General features: G+C 43.7%; 2 protein-coding genes across 2 annotated transcripts; both read left to right on the top strand.

Moving 5' to 3' along the window:
- Window positions 1-1292: 1292 nt before the first annotated feature.
- Window positions 1293-2949, top strand: LOC306914563 (E3 ubiquitin-protein ligase TRIM35-like). Its single transcript, XM_079491653.1, has one exon. The coding sequence runs from the start codon at window positions 1471-1473 to the stop codon at window positions 2857-2859; it is 1389 nt and encodes a 462-aa protein (XP_079347779.1). The 5' UTR covers window positions 1293-1470; the 3' UTR covers window positions 2860-2949.
- A 14086-nt stretch (window positions 2950-17035) lies between these two features.
- LOC306913821 (E3 ubiquitin-protein ligase TRIM35-like) lies at window positions 17036-18586 on the top strand (the record flags this gene model as incomplete). The annotated part of the gene is made up of 1 exon (XM_079490632.1): window positions 17036-18586. Exon 1 carries the CDS (start codon window positions 17180-17182, stop codon window positions 18584-18586), a length of 1407 nt encoding a protein of 468 aa, XP_079346758.1. The 5' UTR covers window positions 17036-17179.
- Window positions 18587-18881: the final 295 nt, after the last annotated feature.

Raw genomic sequence — 18881 nt, 5'->3', positions numbered from 1 at the left:
AGGTGGTCTGCCATTGATGATGACATGGATAAAACTACCCCAGGTGGTCTGCCATTGATGATGACATGGATAAAACTACCCCAGGTGGTCTGCCATTGATGATGACATGGATAGGGAATCAACAGAGAGGGAGGCGTGGGCTAAACTACCCCAGGTGGTCTGCCATTGATGATGACATGGATAGGGAATCAACAGAGAGGGAGGCGTGGGCTAACCTTAGCCTGGCTAATAAGCCAGACTAATATCACACAACACTGTCGCGGTATATCAGTCTGGGCTGGCTCCACTTGGATTTCATTTCCCGGGGAACATTTTCTCTTCGACGCAATTGGTCAGAGCTACTGTCAGTCAAAGGTCTCAAGCATTGAACGTCACTGTACCAAAGCCCGCCTATATTGCATACCGTGTCCCGATTGGTCCGACCTGTTCTCGATTGTAGGAAAGAGGCGTGCTACTGAGCCTCGCCAGACCGAAATCCGCTGGTAGGCAACTTTTTTTTGCCAACGGCTGATTCGGTCTGGTTTATTAACCAGGCTAGGCTAACCTGACTCCGCCAGATGGGGCAGCAGAGTGTACTCTCTGCTGCCCCATCTGGCGGAGTCAGGTTAGGCATGGGCATGGGGTTCCTGATTCAAACTGAACAATTTACTGAGAGTAAAATAACTGCAGCATACATTTAGAAAATATTTGAAAGTTATTATTTGTGAAGGGTTTAAATTTCTCCTGGCTACACCATGTTTTGACCACTACATAGTGGTCTAAAAAGTAAAAACTGATGTAATCACTCAGTGCTGTATAAGGCATTACCAGTCCCCTTTGAATTTGTAACCTATAGAGCGCCGAAGTCCTGACGTCACTCGCTCATCCCCTCAATTCCCCTGGTTCACGGAATTAATTTCTCTCTGGAGAATAACATGGGGTGATCTTAATATCGTCTACTATAAGCATTGTGGTCCAAAAATAAACAAGCTGTCTCAGCGTTATTGTCAGGGAGGTGTCTCTGTATCGTTTGCGACAGTCAGTCGGGGGGGAGGGCTAGCGTTTTCCTTTGCCCTGTTTCGCTGTGGTTCTCATCAGTTCATTAAATACTCATTCCCACAGCAGCGCAGCGTTGCTGCCCTCAGTGGGTGGAGAGATGATTGTGCAACCATTTTATTGTGTCATCAAGGCTCTGACTCACTGACAGGAATTACAGGAAACCGAAACCGTACTCCCCACACTGCAGCTCTCTCTCTCTCTCTCGCGCACACACACACACACACACACACACACACAATATGGTTCACCGGCTTCAGATCAAACGCAACTTCCAGTGAGAGAGGACAGACTGTCTTTCCGTCAACAAGTGTGGACTCTATTCTTTTCTCCTTTTAACAACAACCACAGTGAGTGAGAGTAAACTTTGGGGAACATTGTAGAGGGTTGACTGACTTCCTGTATTGAGTGTTTGTAGCTTCACTCAGAGACTAAATGGCTTCCACGTCGTCTCTTCCAGAACAGGATTATTCCTGTCCTGTGTGTTGTGACATCTTTAAGAATCCTGTTATACTGTCGTGTAGCCACAGCTTCTGTACTGACTGTCTGCAGAGATGGTGGAGAGAGAATATTTTAAAGGAATGTCCAGTTTGTAAGGAAATACATCCAACGGAGAATCCACCCCGTAACCTGGCTCTGAGGAACCTGTGTGAGGCCTTCACACAGGAGAGACAGAGAGCTTCGAAACGTAAGAGAACTCCTTCATCAGGGTCTGAGGATCTCTGCAGTCTGCACGCTGAGACACTCAAACTGTTCTGTCTGCGATGTCAACAGCCAGTGTGTGTCGTGTGTCGTGATTCTAAAAAACACACCGACCACAGTTTCAGACCCATCGATGAAGCTGCTCTGGAGCACAAGGAGGAAGTCCAGAAATTACTGAAGACTTTACAGGAGAAACTGAAGATGTTTAATGAGGTTAAAACAAACTGTGACCAAACAGCAAAACATATCAAGGTCCAGGCCCGACACACAGAGAGGAAGATTAAGGAACAGTTTGAGAAGCTTCATCGGTTTCTACGAGAGGAAGAGGAGGCCAGCGTTGCTGCACTGAGGGAGGAAGAGCAGCAGAAGAGTCAGAAGACTCTGAACAGAGACATATTAACCCTTTCAAACAACATCGAAGCCATAGAGAAGGAGCTGAGAGCCGAACACGTCTCATTCCTGCGGAACTACAAGACCACCATGGACAGAGTCCAGCTCACACCGCCGGACCCACAGCCGGTCTCGGGAGCACTGATAGACGAGGTCAAACACCTGGGCAACCTGGCCTTCAGAGTCTGGGACAAGATGAAGGACATCGTCTCCTACACTCCCGTCATTCTGGACCCCAACACGGCCAGTAGAATCCTCACCCTGTCGGATGATCTGACCAGCGTGAGACAGGAATGTCGGGATGTTCCGGACAACCCAGAGAGGTTTGACTCCTTGTCCAGGGTCCTGGGTTCTGAGGGCTTTAACTCAGGGACTCACAGCTGGGATGTTGAGGTCGGAGACAATACACACTGGCACGTGGGTGTGTTAGCAGAGTCTTACCAGAGAAAGGGAAGCGAAGAAGGTCCAGAATGGAAAATATATTTATGTGGTGGCGTATACATGGCACTGCCGTCATACACTGTTCTCTCATTGAAGCAGAAACCTCAGAGGATCAGAGTCCAGCTGGACTGGGATGAAGGAAAGCTGTCATTCTATGATCCTGATACTGACACACACATACACACCTTCACACACACCTTCACCGAACCACTCTTTCCATTCGTGGTCAATTATCATACTGTCCCTCTGAAGATATTACCAGGGAAGATCAGTGTAACTGTGGAGACATGATGATGATGATGATGAATATGATTATGATGATGTTTATGATGATGAGGATGTTCATGACGAAGATGATGATGGACAGTCAGACATTGAGTCTTAAACACATTCTGGACGGGAACCCCTTTTTGCTGTTTTAAGCATTATTTGTTATACTTTAGCTATTGAAAAATAGCAGATCTACAAGCTCATAGTGCGGCACAGAGTTGCAGTGATACAAGCTTGTAGGTCTGCTATTTTTGGCGCAAATGTTTGAACATAACATATACTTTCAGAGCGAACGTTTTTAACTCAAATCTTTGCTTCTGGGGGGTGGTCCCTGGAACAACATATTTTCAGATGAGGGTCGGCAGCCAGTTACATATAATTCTGGGGGTCCTTGACATGAATGTGTGTTGACTGTGTGTGTGTGTGTGTGTGCGTGCGTGTGTACACTTTAAATGATGTAAAAGTTATTTGGGATCCTTGTGCCTTTTAATGATGTCAGCAAATTGATGATCATCACAAGCTGTACCTCTTTTCTAATCGGACTCTGTCTATTGTGATTGGTTGATTACTTTTTCAAATGTTTGTATATAAGTAAGGCCAAATCCCAATCCACTCCCTTGCTGACTCAATGAGCCCTCACTGACTTAGCTGTGCGTTCATGTGAAGTCTGCGAGGGCTTGAGGGATGTCCCATTTGAAATCGGTATATCAGTGAGGGCTCAGCCCCGCCCCTTTATGTGCCCTTTGCCAAAGTCAGCATCGATGCTGACTTTGGCTGATTTTGGCAAAGAAATTACCCACAGTTCATAGCGTTACCAGGGGGATCCTCCGAACGTCAATCGTATGCAAATTAGTTATGTATCGCGGTTAGAATGGCATTTCACTGTGCCACTGACACTGAAGTGAACTTTATATATATTATTTGATGCTTGATTCAAGTTGATTGATAATTGGTTGACTCCATTGCAGGGAGCAACTATCAGCTGTGGGGTGTGGGGAACATACCAACAGTATGAGGGTTTGTTTAGAGTTTATCGTTGTGTATATAATGTGTGGAATATTATGTAACACTTTAAATGTGTGTCTATGAAATGTGATGTCTCTGGACATTGAGTAACTGGGGAAATTGTGGAATCAATTTAGGGTTGGTATGGTCCGTGGGAGGGGCTTAGCCTATATAAGTAGGGAGACTTCCCACTGCCAGTCAGTCAATGCAGGACTGCAGAGGTGTGTGGACCTAGGGCCAACCTGCCCAGTTGCTATGTAAATACCTTCGTTCAGTTTTGATGGTCTGTGAATAAAGAACCGACTTCTCTGCATCCAAGGTCTCTGTCTGACAGTTTTCTCCAACTTTTGGCTGTTCTTCCTACATGTGCTTTATATTTTCGGCAAACACTACCCACACTATAGGGCAAAGTGTGACAGTTAAACAATGTTAAACTCACTTTGCCTGTTGCTTTGCCACTCGCTTTGCCATTCACTTTAAGCATGCGCATACCCTCTATAGTGCTTTCTCACTGTTCTCAAAGGGAGACGGAATGGAAGGATAGGCTATATATTTAATAACAATAATAATAATAAGGCCAGGGAAACATGATGAGAAATGACTAATGACTCAGCAAAGTAAAATAATATGGAAATGCAATTTATAATGAATATTATTATATATGAATATTACAACCCATATCACACAGGAAAGTGTATTTATGAAACTAATAATAACTATCAGCTTAAATACTAAAATAGACGTGATAGACATGTATAAATAGGCCAAGCATGTAGTTAGGCACTGGCTGTGAATAAGGACAGTTTGTATAAAGTGATGCAAAGTGTCATGAATGGTGGACTCATCTCCAAAGTGTCATGAATGGTGGACTCATCTCCAAAGTGCTGTCCCATTTCTTTCACAACAATGTGGAGCCCTTGCAGCCTCTCACCCTCAAGCACTTACAGCTGACGTCACTAAAGTCAATGAGGGTTCAGGGCTTGAGGGAGGCAATTGGGATAGGCCTATCTCACAGCCCCCTTTCCACGCCCACTTCCGGTAGATAGTGGTGTCATTTAACATTAGGCATTTACACTTTTTTTCTCTGGAGAATCTAAGTACATTTCCTAATGTTAAAATGTCGTATCTCTAAGTAACAACTAAATATGTACGCAAGCCATGTGGCAGCACTAAGTCCTAGGAGCAGTCTACTAACTTTGTTATCATGGCTGACCGGGTTGATTTCATCGACAATTTACTTTTATTTATTTAGAGCGGGCCTCCTTGCTTTGGGTAATTTGACAATGCACCAGAGTGGTGTACACATCTTTCATGCCCCCTGTTGCGAAGGCTTTCACTTAGAGTTCCATATATGGGATAACCCATAGTCCCATATATGGAGACAACAGCGATATCCAGCGCTGACATCAGATTAATGTAGAAACTCCAAAGATGGATAATACACAGTGGTGACATCATCGTAACACTAGACTTGCACAGCATAAAAGGCGGCTCCCATGGCTTCTAAACCTGATTCCAGGCAACGCACGCGGTATCTCCAACAGGTCAACATATACGAATCAAGGTATCTGGCTTTACAACCCATATACCTTGAATGGCTGGTATTACCTTGGGTACGAGTCTTCTAGATGAGACAGAATAACTGGCTAATGGCTAAGCAACTCGTAGAGCATTGAAGTAGAGGTTTCCACATCCCGGTTAAGTTCGTATCGAACACCACTGTAGCGGGTCCTAACGAAATAATCAGCACTGGTTCGAGCTATTTTAAACCCCCCTTATATTTACATCTTTATAAAGATATGAACTGTTAATTGATATATACATTTAAAGAACATTTAGTCAGTAAAATATATTCATATGGATGTCAATAATTTACAAATGTATAGATCATTTAATAATCAATAAACTGTACAGATATTTAAATACAATGCATGTACTATCATACTTACTATCAAATATATCAAACAATCTTTGCAGTAAACAATATCTGATAAATAAAAAAATATCAACATCTGATAAATGCATACATTGACAATACATAAATACATACATTGACAAGATAACATTTACTTCCTAGTGTAGAAACCGCTCGTTTTCATTGGATCCGGGAGCTATGACATCATTTTATGCGACTATACATTATTTTAGGAACAGTCTACTAGTTACGTTATGCCTTTAACAGTCGTGGTGCAACTCAATTTAGTAAGCCACTAGTTACAAACTAACTAGTAGTTACTAAGCCTCTAGTAAGGACTTTAATCCACAACTTAAGACAGAATTTACGTTCTGGTGGTGCGACCACGTCCTTACTGCTCTCTAAATGCATTTAGAGCTGCACCCGATGTAGTACGAGAGCTAACATGCATGTATGAACCCATTCTGGGCGGGAACCCCTTTTGGTGTTAGCATCATGTTATGCTTTAGCTATTGAAAAATAGCAGATCTACAAGCTCGTAGCGCGCCACCGAGTGGCGCGCTACGAGCTTGTAGGTCTGCTATTTTTTGAAAAATCGAAGAACCACTGACATAGAAACATAGCTTTTTCAGAAAACTGTCAGGATGTAGAAGACATTTTTAGAATCTGATCTCAGGTCAAAATGGGTTAAGAAGAACAAGTAGAACATTTATAGCCCAGAATCAAATAGGCTTATGTTGCATTTGCTGTTAAATAATTATATGTAATAATAATAAAGCTTTATTTTCTATAGCACCTTTCAAAACAACGTTACAAAGTGCTTTACAAAAGGAAACGGCAAAAGTAAACAGCACACAGCAGGAAAAACACAGAAACAATGCAAAGCAAATAATAATAATACAAGGCAGAGTAAACAATCAATAGAACACAATCAGGAGAAATCAGAATTAAAAGCTAGTCTATAAAAATGAGTTTTAAGTAGAGATTTATGATGTGGAACCGACTCAGCGAGCCTGATTTCCAGGGGCAGAGCGTTCCATAGGGTGGGAGCCCTGAAGGAAAAGGCCATGCGACCGGTCGAGTTCAGGGGCCCCTTTGGTAGGGCTAGGAGTGCTTTATTAGAGCACTCCTAGCTCCTAGCACTCCTAACTCCTAGCTCCTAGCACTCCTAGCTCCTAGCACTCCTAGCTCCCTCCTTAGTAGAATTAAGGAGGGATAACTTGGAAAACAAGTAGCAATTTCTCCACATTATTTAGACTGTGTTTGTACACAATATGTACCAATATCAACACAGGGCAGACAGATGTGTTTGCACAACTGCATGTACGTTTCTATAGATTTCAGATGGATGGTTGACCAACATTTAGATATATTAAAGCGCATCTTCTACAAATATATGAAAAGTTACATTATGTACTTTAATCTGTTAAAAAGATGAAATAAGACCAGAGTTCTGGAGGAGGATCAAAGCACGTGGAGTCACTCACTGAGACCATCTTTTTATGCACTACCCTACCTATCCACAGAGTGGCGCCAGAGGCTTATAAACATTAAATGTGGCCCTCTGCCTGCCTAGCTGTCTGTCTGCCTGCCTGCCTGCCTGCCTGCCTCATGTCTGTCTGTCTGTCTGTCTGTCTGTCTGCCTGCCTGCCTGCCTGCCTGTCTGTCTGCCTGCCTGCCTGCCTGTCTGCCTGTCTGCCTGCCTGCCTGTCTGTCTGTCTGTCTGTCTGCCTGCCTGCCTGCCTGCCTGTCTGTCTGTCTGTCTGCCTGCCTGCCTGTCTGTCTGTCTGTCTGTCTGTCTGCCTGCCTGCCTGCCTGTCTGTCTGTCTGTCTGTCTGCCTGCCTGCCTGTCTGCCTGCCTGCCTGCCTCATGCCTGCCTGCCTGCCTGTCTGCCTGTCTGCCTGTCTGTCTGTCTGTCTGCCTCATGTCTGTCTCTTCACATCACTTTGATTATCAATAATGTTCCGTTATGTTGTTGTTTATGTTTGTGTGTCATTTTTCTGAAACAAACAAACTCAATGTGTAAACAGAACATAGACGTGACAACATATCAGGTTCTTACTTTATATCTTTGGCTCTTTTGTTTTTGACTCGTGGAACAAAATATGACTTTTAGAGGCAAAGGCTATTCCAGCAACAACAACTGACCTAATGTGCGTTCCAACACAATGTTAAGTTGGCAGTAGGTCACTGGCATGCAGTGGTCCATGTGCCATGGTCATGACACTGACACCAGGAATACGAGACTGCTCGCCCCTTTACCAACTCGCCCCGGGCGTACAGCCGGCGGAACAGCGCGGCCTGGTATTCCTAAAGTAATCTAAGTAAATGATGCTTAAACGGTTAAACCTAACCTTATTCCTAACCTCAACCTCAGTAAAACGATGCCTAAACCTAACCCTATTCCTAACCTTAACCCCAGTAAAACTATGCCTAAACCTAACCTTATTCCTAACCTTAACCTCAGTAAAACTATGCCTAAACCTAACCCTATTCCTAACCTTAACCTCAGTAAAACTATGCCTAAACCTAACCCTATTCCTAACCTTAACCCCAGTAAAACTATGCCTAACCCTAAACTTATTTCTAACCTTATTCTCAGTAAAACAAAATAAAGAATACAAGAACCGCCGCTCCGAGCTGTCTGCGTGAGGTCGGCGGAAAAAATCTGGGGCGAGTTGGCAAAGGGGCGAGATGACCTGTTACCGACACCAGTTGGGGTTTTCTTAGCAGCAATTTGCAACGCTAGATTTTTTTATAATGGGATGAATCTAGAGTTGCAATACCCTCCATTGACTCCCCGCTCATCCAATTTGGTTTGCGATCTGCTTGTCTTAAACAACGTTAAACTCACCAACATTGCAGCTGTAGTCCAAGCTTGAATTATCCTCTTTCAATCTGCCGAGCTTGTTTTTCATAAAAATCCACCGTAGACATGTTATGAGCTACTTTCTGTCAAGACATCCTCTGCGGGTGATTCTTTGTGTGCAGTTTGGAAGCACTCGTTTTTGTTAACGGGTCGCGCTGCTGCCTCCTGCATTATGTGCAAATTCGAAACAGGTGGTACGCAGGGCCGTTCAGTGACCCAGCACTCATAAAAAGAATCACCTGCACAGAATTTCTTGACAGAAAGTAGCTCATAACATGTCTACGGTGGATTTTTATGAAAAACAAGCTTTGCAGATTGAAAGAGGATAATTCAAGCTTGGACTACAGCTGCAATGTTGGTGAGTTTAACGTCGTTTAAGACAAGCAGATCGCAAACGCAATTGGATGAGTGGGGAGTCAATGGAGGGTATTGCAACAAGGTGTTTTTATTTAATTTCTTTTAGTAATAGAGGGCAAGTATAATGTTTAAAGACATATTTGTCTCATTAGCCAGGGATCCTTTTAATGCTTATCAGCAGTGGTGGACAAAGTACTCAAACCCCAGTACCGTCAAAGTCAAGTATACCGGTAGATAGATCTATACTAGTCTGACTCCTGGTCAAATATTACTACAAACTAATGTGGAAATACACGACACTAACAAATAGTCAAACGAAGTTGCTGTGCTGAGATTTAGAACATGCCATCATAATTATCAACGCCACTCCCTGTTCTCGATCACCTCCCGCCTTCACTCTAGTAGACTCTCGTAGTAGACTCTCGTAGATGTATTTATCGATTCTGACATTTTGACATCCACGAGAGTCTTTAAAGCTATCATTTACACATGCGGTTCAGAGGATTTCTCCCCCCTCTGACCTAGAATTGCTCTCAACAACATGTACAAAGGCTAAATCTAAGGTTATACCCGGCTGGCCCACTTGTCAGGTCGGCTTGAGTCCAGTGTTAAAACCTGTAGGTCCGTAGTTTTCAATTAAAAAAAAAGTGTTTCGATCCACTCTGTCTCAGCAATGCGGAATCTGTCATCCATCTTGGATCTCTCTGCGCAACAGCGCCCCTGGCGGTCAGGGTTGCGCAGCCAGTTGCACTCATTGAGGAGACGAGGAGAGATCCAAGATGGATGACAGATTCCGAAACAGAGTGGATCAAACACTTATCAAAATACTTTGTCATAAAACAGTATAGTGTCCTGCAAAAATGGTGAAAATATCTACAAACTTACGTGTCACAATGGGAGCGTTGTGAACCTGTAGATCTGCTATTCAGTTATTTTGTTAAAAACACAATGACGTAAATTATATTTTTTTACAATTACTTAAATTAATTACTTTGATTAACTGTTGCACCCATATAAGTTAAACAGATAAATACAACCAGTAAGACGCCCGAGGGCGAGAAGCGACCTCGGTCACGTGCACGTCGTGCACGCATCTGCCTGGGTGACAGCAGACTGCTGGGTGAGCGCTGGCGCTTTGGCATGGGGGGGGTCAGATCAACATACAGTATGGAATGAATTATGTACTGGCCATATATGGAGCGTGTCTTGAGTGTACAGGGTTTGATGAGGTCAGATCAAGATGTTGCATAGAAGAAGCTGAGTTTGGTTTGGTAGGGTCGGTCGGGCCTTAATTTTCGGGCCTGTTGACAACTCTAGTTTTTGCCGGCTGCCGGGCGCGGCTGCACTAAAAACTTTGGGGCGGACCCGTCTAGAGTTTAAATGGACAAGTTATCAGAAAAAATAAATCGATACAAACACGTGACACACACACACACACACACACACACACACACACACACACACACACACCCGCATCTGGCATGCAACAAACTGCCTGGCAAGTACAGTTTGTATAGAGATAGAAAAGAACAGGGTGTGCAGATGTCATGGTTGGAAGACAGATGGTGTGATGACATTTAGGAGTTTGGCAAGTCGATCATCTGACTCAGCAATGTCAAAACGAACACTCGCATAAAAAGACACGCTGTACCAAAGTAGCATTACCGTAATCATATTTAGAGCCTGCAACTATAACAATTTTCTTAGTGAATATTCTATCGATCATTTTTTATCTTGAATCGTGTTTTGACCTGAGGACGATTCTTTCAGTCCTCAGAAAAACCCATGTTTCTATGTCAGTGGTTCTTATACATTTTCATGTCAAGGACCCCAAAAATTATATGTAATTGGCCGCCGACCAAAGCCGAAGGGCAGTTTCCAGAGCACCTGCTTTTCTTTCTTTTTTTTGCATACGTTTTTATCCCGTGATTTTGCAACACATTTTTTCACCCAGTGTCAATTAGTGGGTTGAAGAGCTGTATTATATCAGTCTTGTATCATAACCAGTCCAACATATCTCAAACCACCAGATATCACTTTGCTACCCTGTATGATACCCAGCACCGCATCCCTGTCTACTCTGCATACATCTTCCAGCCTGGCAATGGACAGGGTAGGCCAACAACATGGTTTGTGGAGCCTCAGGGCATTCAAACATGGGGCTATTAAAGTATGTATTTTTTTTTACAAATTATTATGGCGATTTCCTTTATTATTATTTACTATAGTCCTAATAGACCCCAGGAAATTACATCTGGCCACAAAAGATCACAGGATCATCTAACGAATGTGAAGGTAGCCTACTGGGGGAAGTTTGTCATATTCAGTAGATACTGTGATTTTTGTGGCCAGATGTAATTTCCTGGGGTCTAGTAGGACTATAGTAAATAATTTAAAAAATATCGCTATACAATTTTGTAAAAAGAAAAACATATTTAGCCCCATGTTCAAATGCCCTGTCAAAAATAGCTAAAATCACTAAAACGAAAGAAAGCAGCAAATGATAATAATAATAACACTCATCTCTCACTTTCTCTAAGAACAACCTGAACCTTGGTTGAAAAAAACTAAAGTTGTCCTTTAAGTCTGGGTTGCCACAGCCCAGTTATACGACAAACAGGCAATTAAATAATGATCTGTTTGTCTCTTTGGAGGCTCACAGTCAGATGAGTGTGTTTAAAATGTCCCCTGTTCATGTGCCCTGTAGCTGGTGGACAGTAAATGGTCACCAGAGATGATGTATGAGAGCCAGTGCCCAGATAAGAATAAGGCTTTGCTTGGGAAGAATCAGGCTCTCGATGAAGATTACGACAACCTGCATCGTGAGATCCATCATGGACACCTCAATCCCTATTCGCACAATATAGGTATTAACTATTTCTGACTTATTTTTCTTAATAACTCCCTTCCTCACCCACTCCCTCCCTCACCCACCCTAACATGATGTAAATGTTGTTCAAATATTTATATTCATTCAGATATCTTTCGATTTGTGTAAGGAAATAAGTAAATGGCTTTACTTTGTTTCATTATCATTGATTGTTAGTAGAAATAATGAAAGTTGTTTATCCTCAAGTAAAGTAAAGGTATACCTCAAAATTGTACTTAACGCATTTTGGGTGGGAACCCCTTATGTTATGCTTTAGCTATTGAAAAATAGCAGATCTACAAGCTCATAGCGCGCCACTCGGCTTGTAGGTCTGCTATTTTTGAAAAATCGAAGAACCACTGACATAGAAACATAGCTTTTTCAGAAAGCAGGATGTAGAAGACATTTTTAGAATCTGATCTCAGGTCAAAATGGGTTAAGTACAGTATAGTACAGTATAGTAGACTTACCATTCTGATAGTTAACCAGTTCATTTAATTTAATCTAATCTAAATTACTCGGTCTCTCTCCTGTCCAGGTGAGAGTGCTATTGCCACCTTCACCCTGACCAACGCAGTTCCTCAGGTAGGCGCAATGAATTCGGGAGTGTGGCGAGTTCACGAGGTGAAGCTCCATACCCTCTTCAAGAATACGTGCTCCAAGGCCTACGCTGTGGTCGGAGCCATTCCGTCTGCGAACAACTGGATCAACGCAAACAGAGTCACTGGGCCTCATGCGCCAATAAGTTCCTAACTTTTCCTCTTACATTTCTTCCTAAGTGAATTCCTAAGAGAAGTCCAGTCAGATTCATGAAATGTTCTTAAGTAGGCAGAATTGTTCGTAAGCATGTTCTTATGATGATGAATCCAAATCCTCGTAACTTGAAGGGGTGTGCCAGTTCATTCAAATGATCATAGGTAGACGCCCCACATATCCTAATTAACATCCTAATTACCATAGGGAACCGCCCCACCAATCCCATATAAGGCATTGGGAATTCACTTTCCTACCTGTGTTCACCCAGGTGGGTGTGGTTTTGCATGACTCCATGGCCTTGCCTGCAGTCACACCTGTGTGTGATTGCAGCACACAGAAATCACAGGACCTCACACATAGAAATAAAGTTGAGTGAAGTCAAGAATACCTAAACTAAAGTCTAAATATGGTGGAACACCAGACTCCAATAATACTGTGGAGGTACTGAAGTGAACAGAACATTTCAATATTTTCAATAATCATGAATGTATTTCATTATTTATCTCACAATAGTCAACTTGGGGGGGGGGGGGGGGGGGGGGGGGGGGGATGATGGTGGGTGCATGGGGTGGGGGTTATGTGGTGGGTATGGTGCGTTGGGTTGGGTTGTGAACTCTAAACCAGTGGTTCTCAAACATTTTCATGTCAAGGACCCCCAAATTGACATGCATTCTGCAGACCCCCATATGAAAATATTTTCTGCTAGGGAAATGTTTTGAAGATTTATCAAAATGTTTCGAAATTAGCCGATCTACAAGCTCAAAATGGGCAGTAATGGGACGCGTTTGTGAGCTATTTACAAAGTATAAAATGGGATTAAAGTGGTAAATGTTCCATATTTTGCTGTGGACTGCCTGGAACTTCCTCAAGGACCCCTTGAGGTCCTCAGACCAAACTTTGAGCATCATGCAGATGGCGCTGTTTTTCCTTTATGTTTTCAGATTGCACTTAAGAACGAAAAATGCACCCTAAGAGTGCTCCACAGTGTGCGTAGATTCTGTTCTTACCTACGAACAAATCACAGCTAAGAAAAGATTGAGGGATCCCAAAAGCTTCTTAAAAACTTCCTAAGTGGGTCTAAGAACAAATTTCCTCTTAAGAACTTCTTAAGAACGGTTGGCGCATGAGGCCCACTGTCCCTGATTACCTGTGGAGCGCCTACTGCTGTGTGGACAACAACGGAAAGCCCATAGGGAGCGGTGCTGCTTGGGTCGAAAACAAAAAACAAAAAGTGGAAGAGGGTTCTCTGGTTCAGCTGGTGCAGTTCTTAAAGTCACACAAGTTCCCTGCAGTAAGGGACATATTTGACAAAAACTGCAAATAAGGAAAGTTGTATGAAAATCAATAAAGCCCTCAAAAGGGAGCTTTCATGCAAATGTTGTACTAAGAAAATAACGGGATTAGATTTTCAATTGTCTTTAGTTACAACTGAACAATGTAATAAGGATAGGCATAAAGCTATCAGCTTCCACCTATAGCTTTTCGATCATGTCAAATGAGTTTAAAACATGATTCTTCTTGTAATGTTCCAACGGCATAAGATCGAAATAAACCAAACCATTTATAAATGTTGTCTATGAGAATATGAAATATGTAGGCATCAGGTTTTAGAGAGAACAATATTAAGGCTGCTTTGGTATTTGTGTGTTTTTGAAAGAAAGCCATACTGTATACATTCAAATGCAAAACTACCCCAGGTGGTCTGAAACTACCCCAGGTGGTCTGCCATTGATGATGACATGGATATTAAACTACCCCAGGTGGTCTGCCATTGATGATGACATGGATATTAAACTACCCCAGGTGGTCTGCCATTGATGATGACATGGATAAAACTACCCCAGGTGGTCTGCCATTGATGATGACATGGATAAAACTACCCAGGTGGTCTGGGGTCAAAACTACCCCAGGTGGTCTGCCATTGATGATGACATGGATAAACTACCCCAGGTGGTCTGGGGTCAAAACTACCCCAGGTGGTCTGCCATTGATGATGACATGGATAAACTACCCCAGGTGGTCTGCCATTGATGATGACATGGATAAACTACCCCAGGTGGTCTGCCATTGATGATGACATGGATAAACTACCCCAGGTGGTCTGCCATTGATGATGACATGGATAAACTACCCCAGGTGGTCTGCCATTGATGATGACATGGATAAACTACCCCAGGTGGTCTGCCATTGATGATGACATGGATAAACTACCCCAGGTGGTCTGCCATTGATGATGACATGGATAAACTACCCCAGGTGGTCTGCCATTGATGATGACATGGATAAACTACCCCAGGTGGTCTGCCATTGATGATGACATGGATAAACTACCCCAGGTGGTCTGCCATTGATGATGACATGGATAAAACTACCCCAGGTGGTCTGCCATTGATGATGACATGGATAAAACTACCCCAGGTGGTCTGCCATTGATGATGACATGGATAGGGAATCAACAGAGAGGGAGGCGTGGGCTAAACTACCCCAGGTGGTCTGCCATTGATGATGACATGGATAGAAACTACCCCAGGTAAAACTACCCCAGGTGGTCTGCCAAACCTACCCCGGGTGGTCTGCCATTGATGATGACGTGGATAAAACTACCCCAGGTGGTCTGCCATTGATGATGACATGGATAGGGAATCAACAGAGAGGGAGGCGTGGGCTAAACTACCCCAGGTGGTCTGCCATTGATGATGACATGGATAGGGAATCAACAGAGAGGGAGGCGTGGGCTAACCTGACTCCGCCAGATGGGGCAGCAGAGTGTACTCTCTGCTGCCCCATCTGGCGGAGTCAGGTTAGGCATGGGCATGGGGTTGCTGATTCAAACTGAACAATTTACTGAGAGTAAAATAACTGCAGCATACATTTAGAAAATATTTGAATGTTATTATTTGTGAAGGGTTTAAATGTCTCCTGGCTACACCATGTTTTGACCACTACATAGTGGTCTAAAAAGTAAAAACTGATGTAATCACTCAGTGCTGTATAAGGCATTACCAGTCCTTTTAATTTGTAACCTATAAGAATTTCGCGGGCCTTCGGCCCGCTCATCCCAGAGTTGCGTTGCCCCGCGTTGCGATACAGAAGTCCACAGATACAGAAGTGCACAGTGACACGCGTTGTATGCAGCTGTTTTGTGTTGCAGCGCGCGTGTAGTGTTGTTGTTGTTATCCATATATGCGCCTCGGTTCGTCCCGTTTGTTCCACGCCAGGTGTCGACGCAGTCGTCGGCGCAAATTTGTTATTATTTTAACTGTGTATGTAATCGCGGCTAGTAGCACACATTTTTTTTTAGGAGCACGATGAAAAGTTATCAAATAATGTGTTTGAGGGCCCTCCTATATACAGCTTTAGTCCCCACACGTCTCAATATTTGCCATTGACAAAGAACAGAGAAATTAGGGCGAAATGCCGCTAAATATGACGTAAATGAAAATGTGTTATATATATATCTTTTTTTAATTGAATGTAAATACTTTACTTATAAAAAAACCTGGCAACCCGCACCCCGCGGTCATTTTCCGCTAACCGGAGCGGTGCTCCCTAGCCTGCTGGAGGGGTTCACTTCACATCATCCCATGCACCCTCGAGAGGAAAAAGAAGGGAAATAAATGCAGCCTTGAGCCTACCTACCAATGTGGTGTTGTGGAGCTTGATCACCTCCTCCTCCTCCTTGTCTCCCCAAATTGCCAATCCCAATAAATGCAAAAGTTGCCTAGTGTGAATAGTTCCACAGCCTAATTACTAAAGGAGAAACTATCAGTCTTCTCCGAAATCGGTCAATGTTTGTCAACTCTGCACGTGTTGACAACGCATAGTAAACAGAAGCCGTGTGTGTGTCACACCAAAAGTGGTGACCTATAGAATCCTGTACATAGAAGCATCACGCAATCGTCTCCCTCCCTGTGTGGGTTTTTCAAATGTATAATAGATAGAGCGCTGAAGTCCTGACGTCACTCGCTCATCCCCTCAATTCCCCTGGTTCACGGAATTAATTTCTCTCTGGAGAATAACATGGGGTGATCTTAATATCGTCTACTATAAGCATTGTGGGCCAAAAATAAACAAGCTGTCTCAGCGTTATTGTCAGGGAGGTGTCTCTGTATCGTTTGCGACAGTCAGTCGGGGGGGGGGCTAGCGTTTTCCTTTGCCCTGTTTCGCTGTGGTTCTCATCAGGTTCATTCCCACAGCAGCGCAGCGTTGCTGCCCTCAGTGGGTGGAGAGATGATTGTGCAACCATTTTATTGTGTCATCAAGGCTCTGACTCACTGACAGGAATTACAGGAAACCGAAACCGTACTCCCCACACTGCAGCTCTCTCTCTCTCTCTCGCGCGCACACACACACACACACACACACACACACACAATATGGTTCACCGGCTTCAGATCAAACGCAACTTCCAGTGAGAGAGGACAGACTGTCTTTCCGTCAACAAGTGTGGACTCTATTCTTTTCTCCTTTTAACAACAACCACAGTGAGTGAGAGTAAACTTTGGGGAACATTGTAGAGGGTTGACTGACTTCCTGTATTGAGTGTTTGTAGCTTCACTCAGAGACTAAATGGCTTCCACGTCGTCTCTTCCAGAAGAGGATTATTCCTGTCCTGTGTGTTGTGACATCTTTAAAAATCCTGTTATACTGTCGTGTAGCCACAGCTTCTGTACTGACTGTCTGCAGAGATGGTGGACAGAGAATATTTTAAAGGAATGTCCAGTTTGTAAGGAAATACATCCAACGGAGAATCCACCCCGTAACCTGGCTCTGAGGAACGTGTGTGAGGCCTTCACACAGGAGAGACACAGAGCTTCGAAACGTAAGAGAACTCCTTCATCAGGGTCTGAGGATCTCTGCAGTCTGCACGCTGAGACACTCAAACTGTTCTGTCTGCGATGTCAACAGCCAGTGTGTGTCGTGTGTCGAGATTCTAAAAAACACACCGACCACCGTTTCAGACCCATCAATGAAGCTGCTCTGGAGCACAAGGAGGAAGTCCAGAAATTACTGAAGACTTTACAGGAGAAACTGAAGATGTTTAATGAGGTTAAAACAAACTGTGACCAAACGGCAAAACATATCAAGGTCCAGGCCCGACTCACAAAGAGGAAGATTAATAAACAGTTTGAGAAGCTTCATCAGTTTCTACGAGAGGAAGAGGAGGCCAGCGTCGCTGCACTGAGGGAGGAAGAGCAGCAGAAGAGTCAGAAGATCGAGGGTCTGAACAGAGACATATTAACCCTTTCAAACAACATCGAAGCCATAGAGAAGGAGCTGAGAGCAGAACACGTCTCATTCCTGCGGAACTACAAGACCACCATGGACAGAGTCCAGCTCACACCACCGGACCCACAGCCGGTCTCGGGAGCACTGATAGACGAGGTCAAACACCTGGGCAACCTGGCCTTCAGAGTCTGGGACAAGATGAAGGACATCGTCTCCTACACTCCCGTCATTCTGGACCCCAACACGGCCCATAGTATCCTCACCCTGTCTGATGATCTGACCAGCGTGACATGGGAATATCGGGATGTTCCGGACAACCCAGAGAGGTTTGACTCCTTTCCCAAGGTCCTGGGTTCTGAGGGCTTTAACTCAGGGACTCACAGCTGGGATGTTGAGGTCGGAGACAATACATACTGGCAAGTGGGTGTGTTAGCAGAGTCTTACCAGAGAAAGGGAATCGGAAGAGGTCCAGAATGGATAATATATTTATCTGGTGGCGTATACATGGCACTGCCGTCAGACACTGTTCTCTCATTGAAGCAGAAACCTCAGAGGATCAGAGTCCAGCTGGACTGGGATGAAGGAAAGCTGTCATTCTCTGATCCTGATACTGACACACACATACACACCTTCACACACACCTTCACCGAACCACTCTTTCCATTCGTGTTAATTTTGGACCGTACTGTCCCTCTGTCCCCCCTGAAGATATTACCAGGGAAGATCAGTGTAACTGTGGAGACATGATGATGATGATGATGATTATGATGATGTTTATGATGATGAGGATGTTCATGACCATGATGATGATGGACAGTCAGACATGGAGTCTTAAACACATTCTGGACGGGAACCCCTTTTTGCTGTTTTAAGCATTATTTGTTATACTTTAGCTATTGAAAAATAGCAGATCTACAAGCTCATAGTGCGGCACAGAGTTGCAGTGATACGAGCTTGTAGGTCTGCTATTTTTGGCGCAAATGTTTGAACATAACATATACTTTCAGAGCGAACGTTTTTAACTCAAATCTTTGCTTCTGGG

This window comes from Electrona antarctica (assembly GCF_951216825.1).
Source record: "Electrona antarctica genome assembly, chromosome: 21".
Lineage (NCBI taxonomy): Eukaryota > Metazoa > Chordata > Actinopteri > Myctophiformes > Myctophidae > Electrona > Electrona antarctica.
The sequence above is the reverse complement of the archived record's forward strand: the minus strand, read 5'-3'. Positions and strand labels throughout refer to the sequence as shown.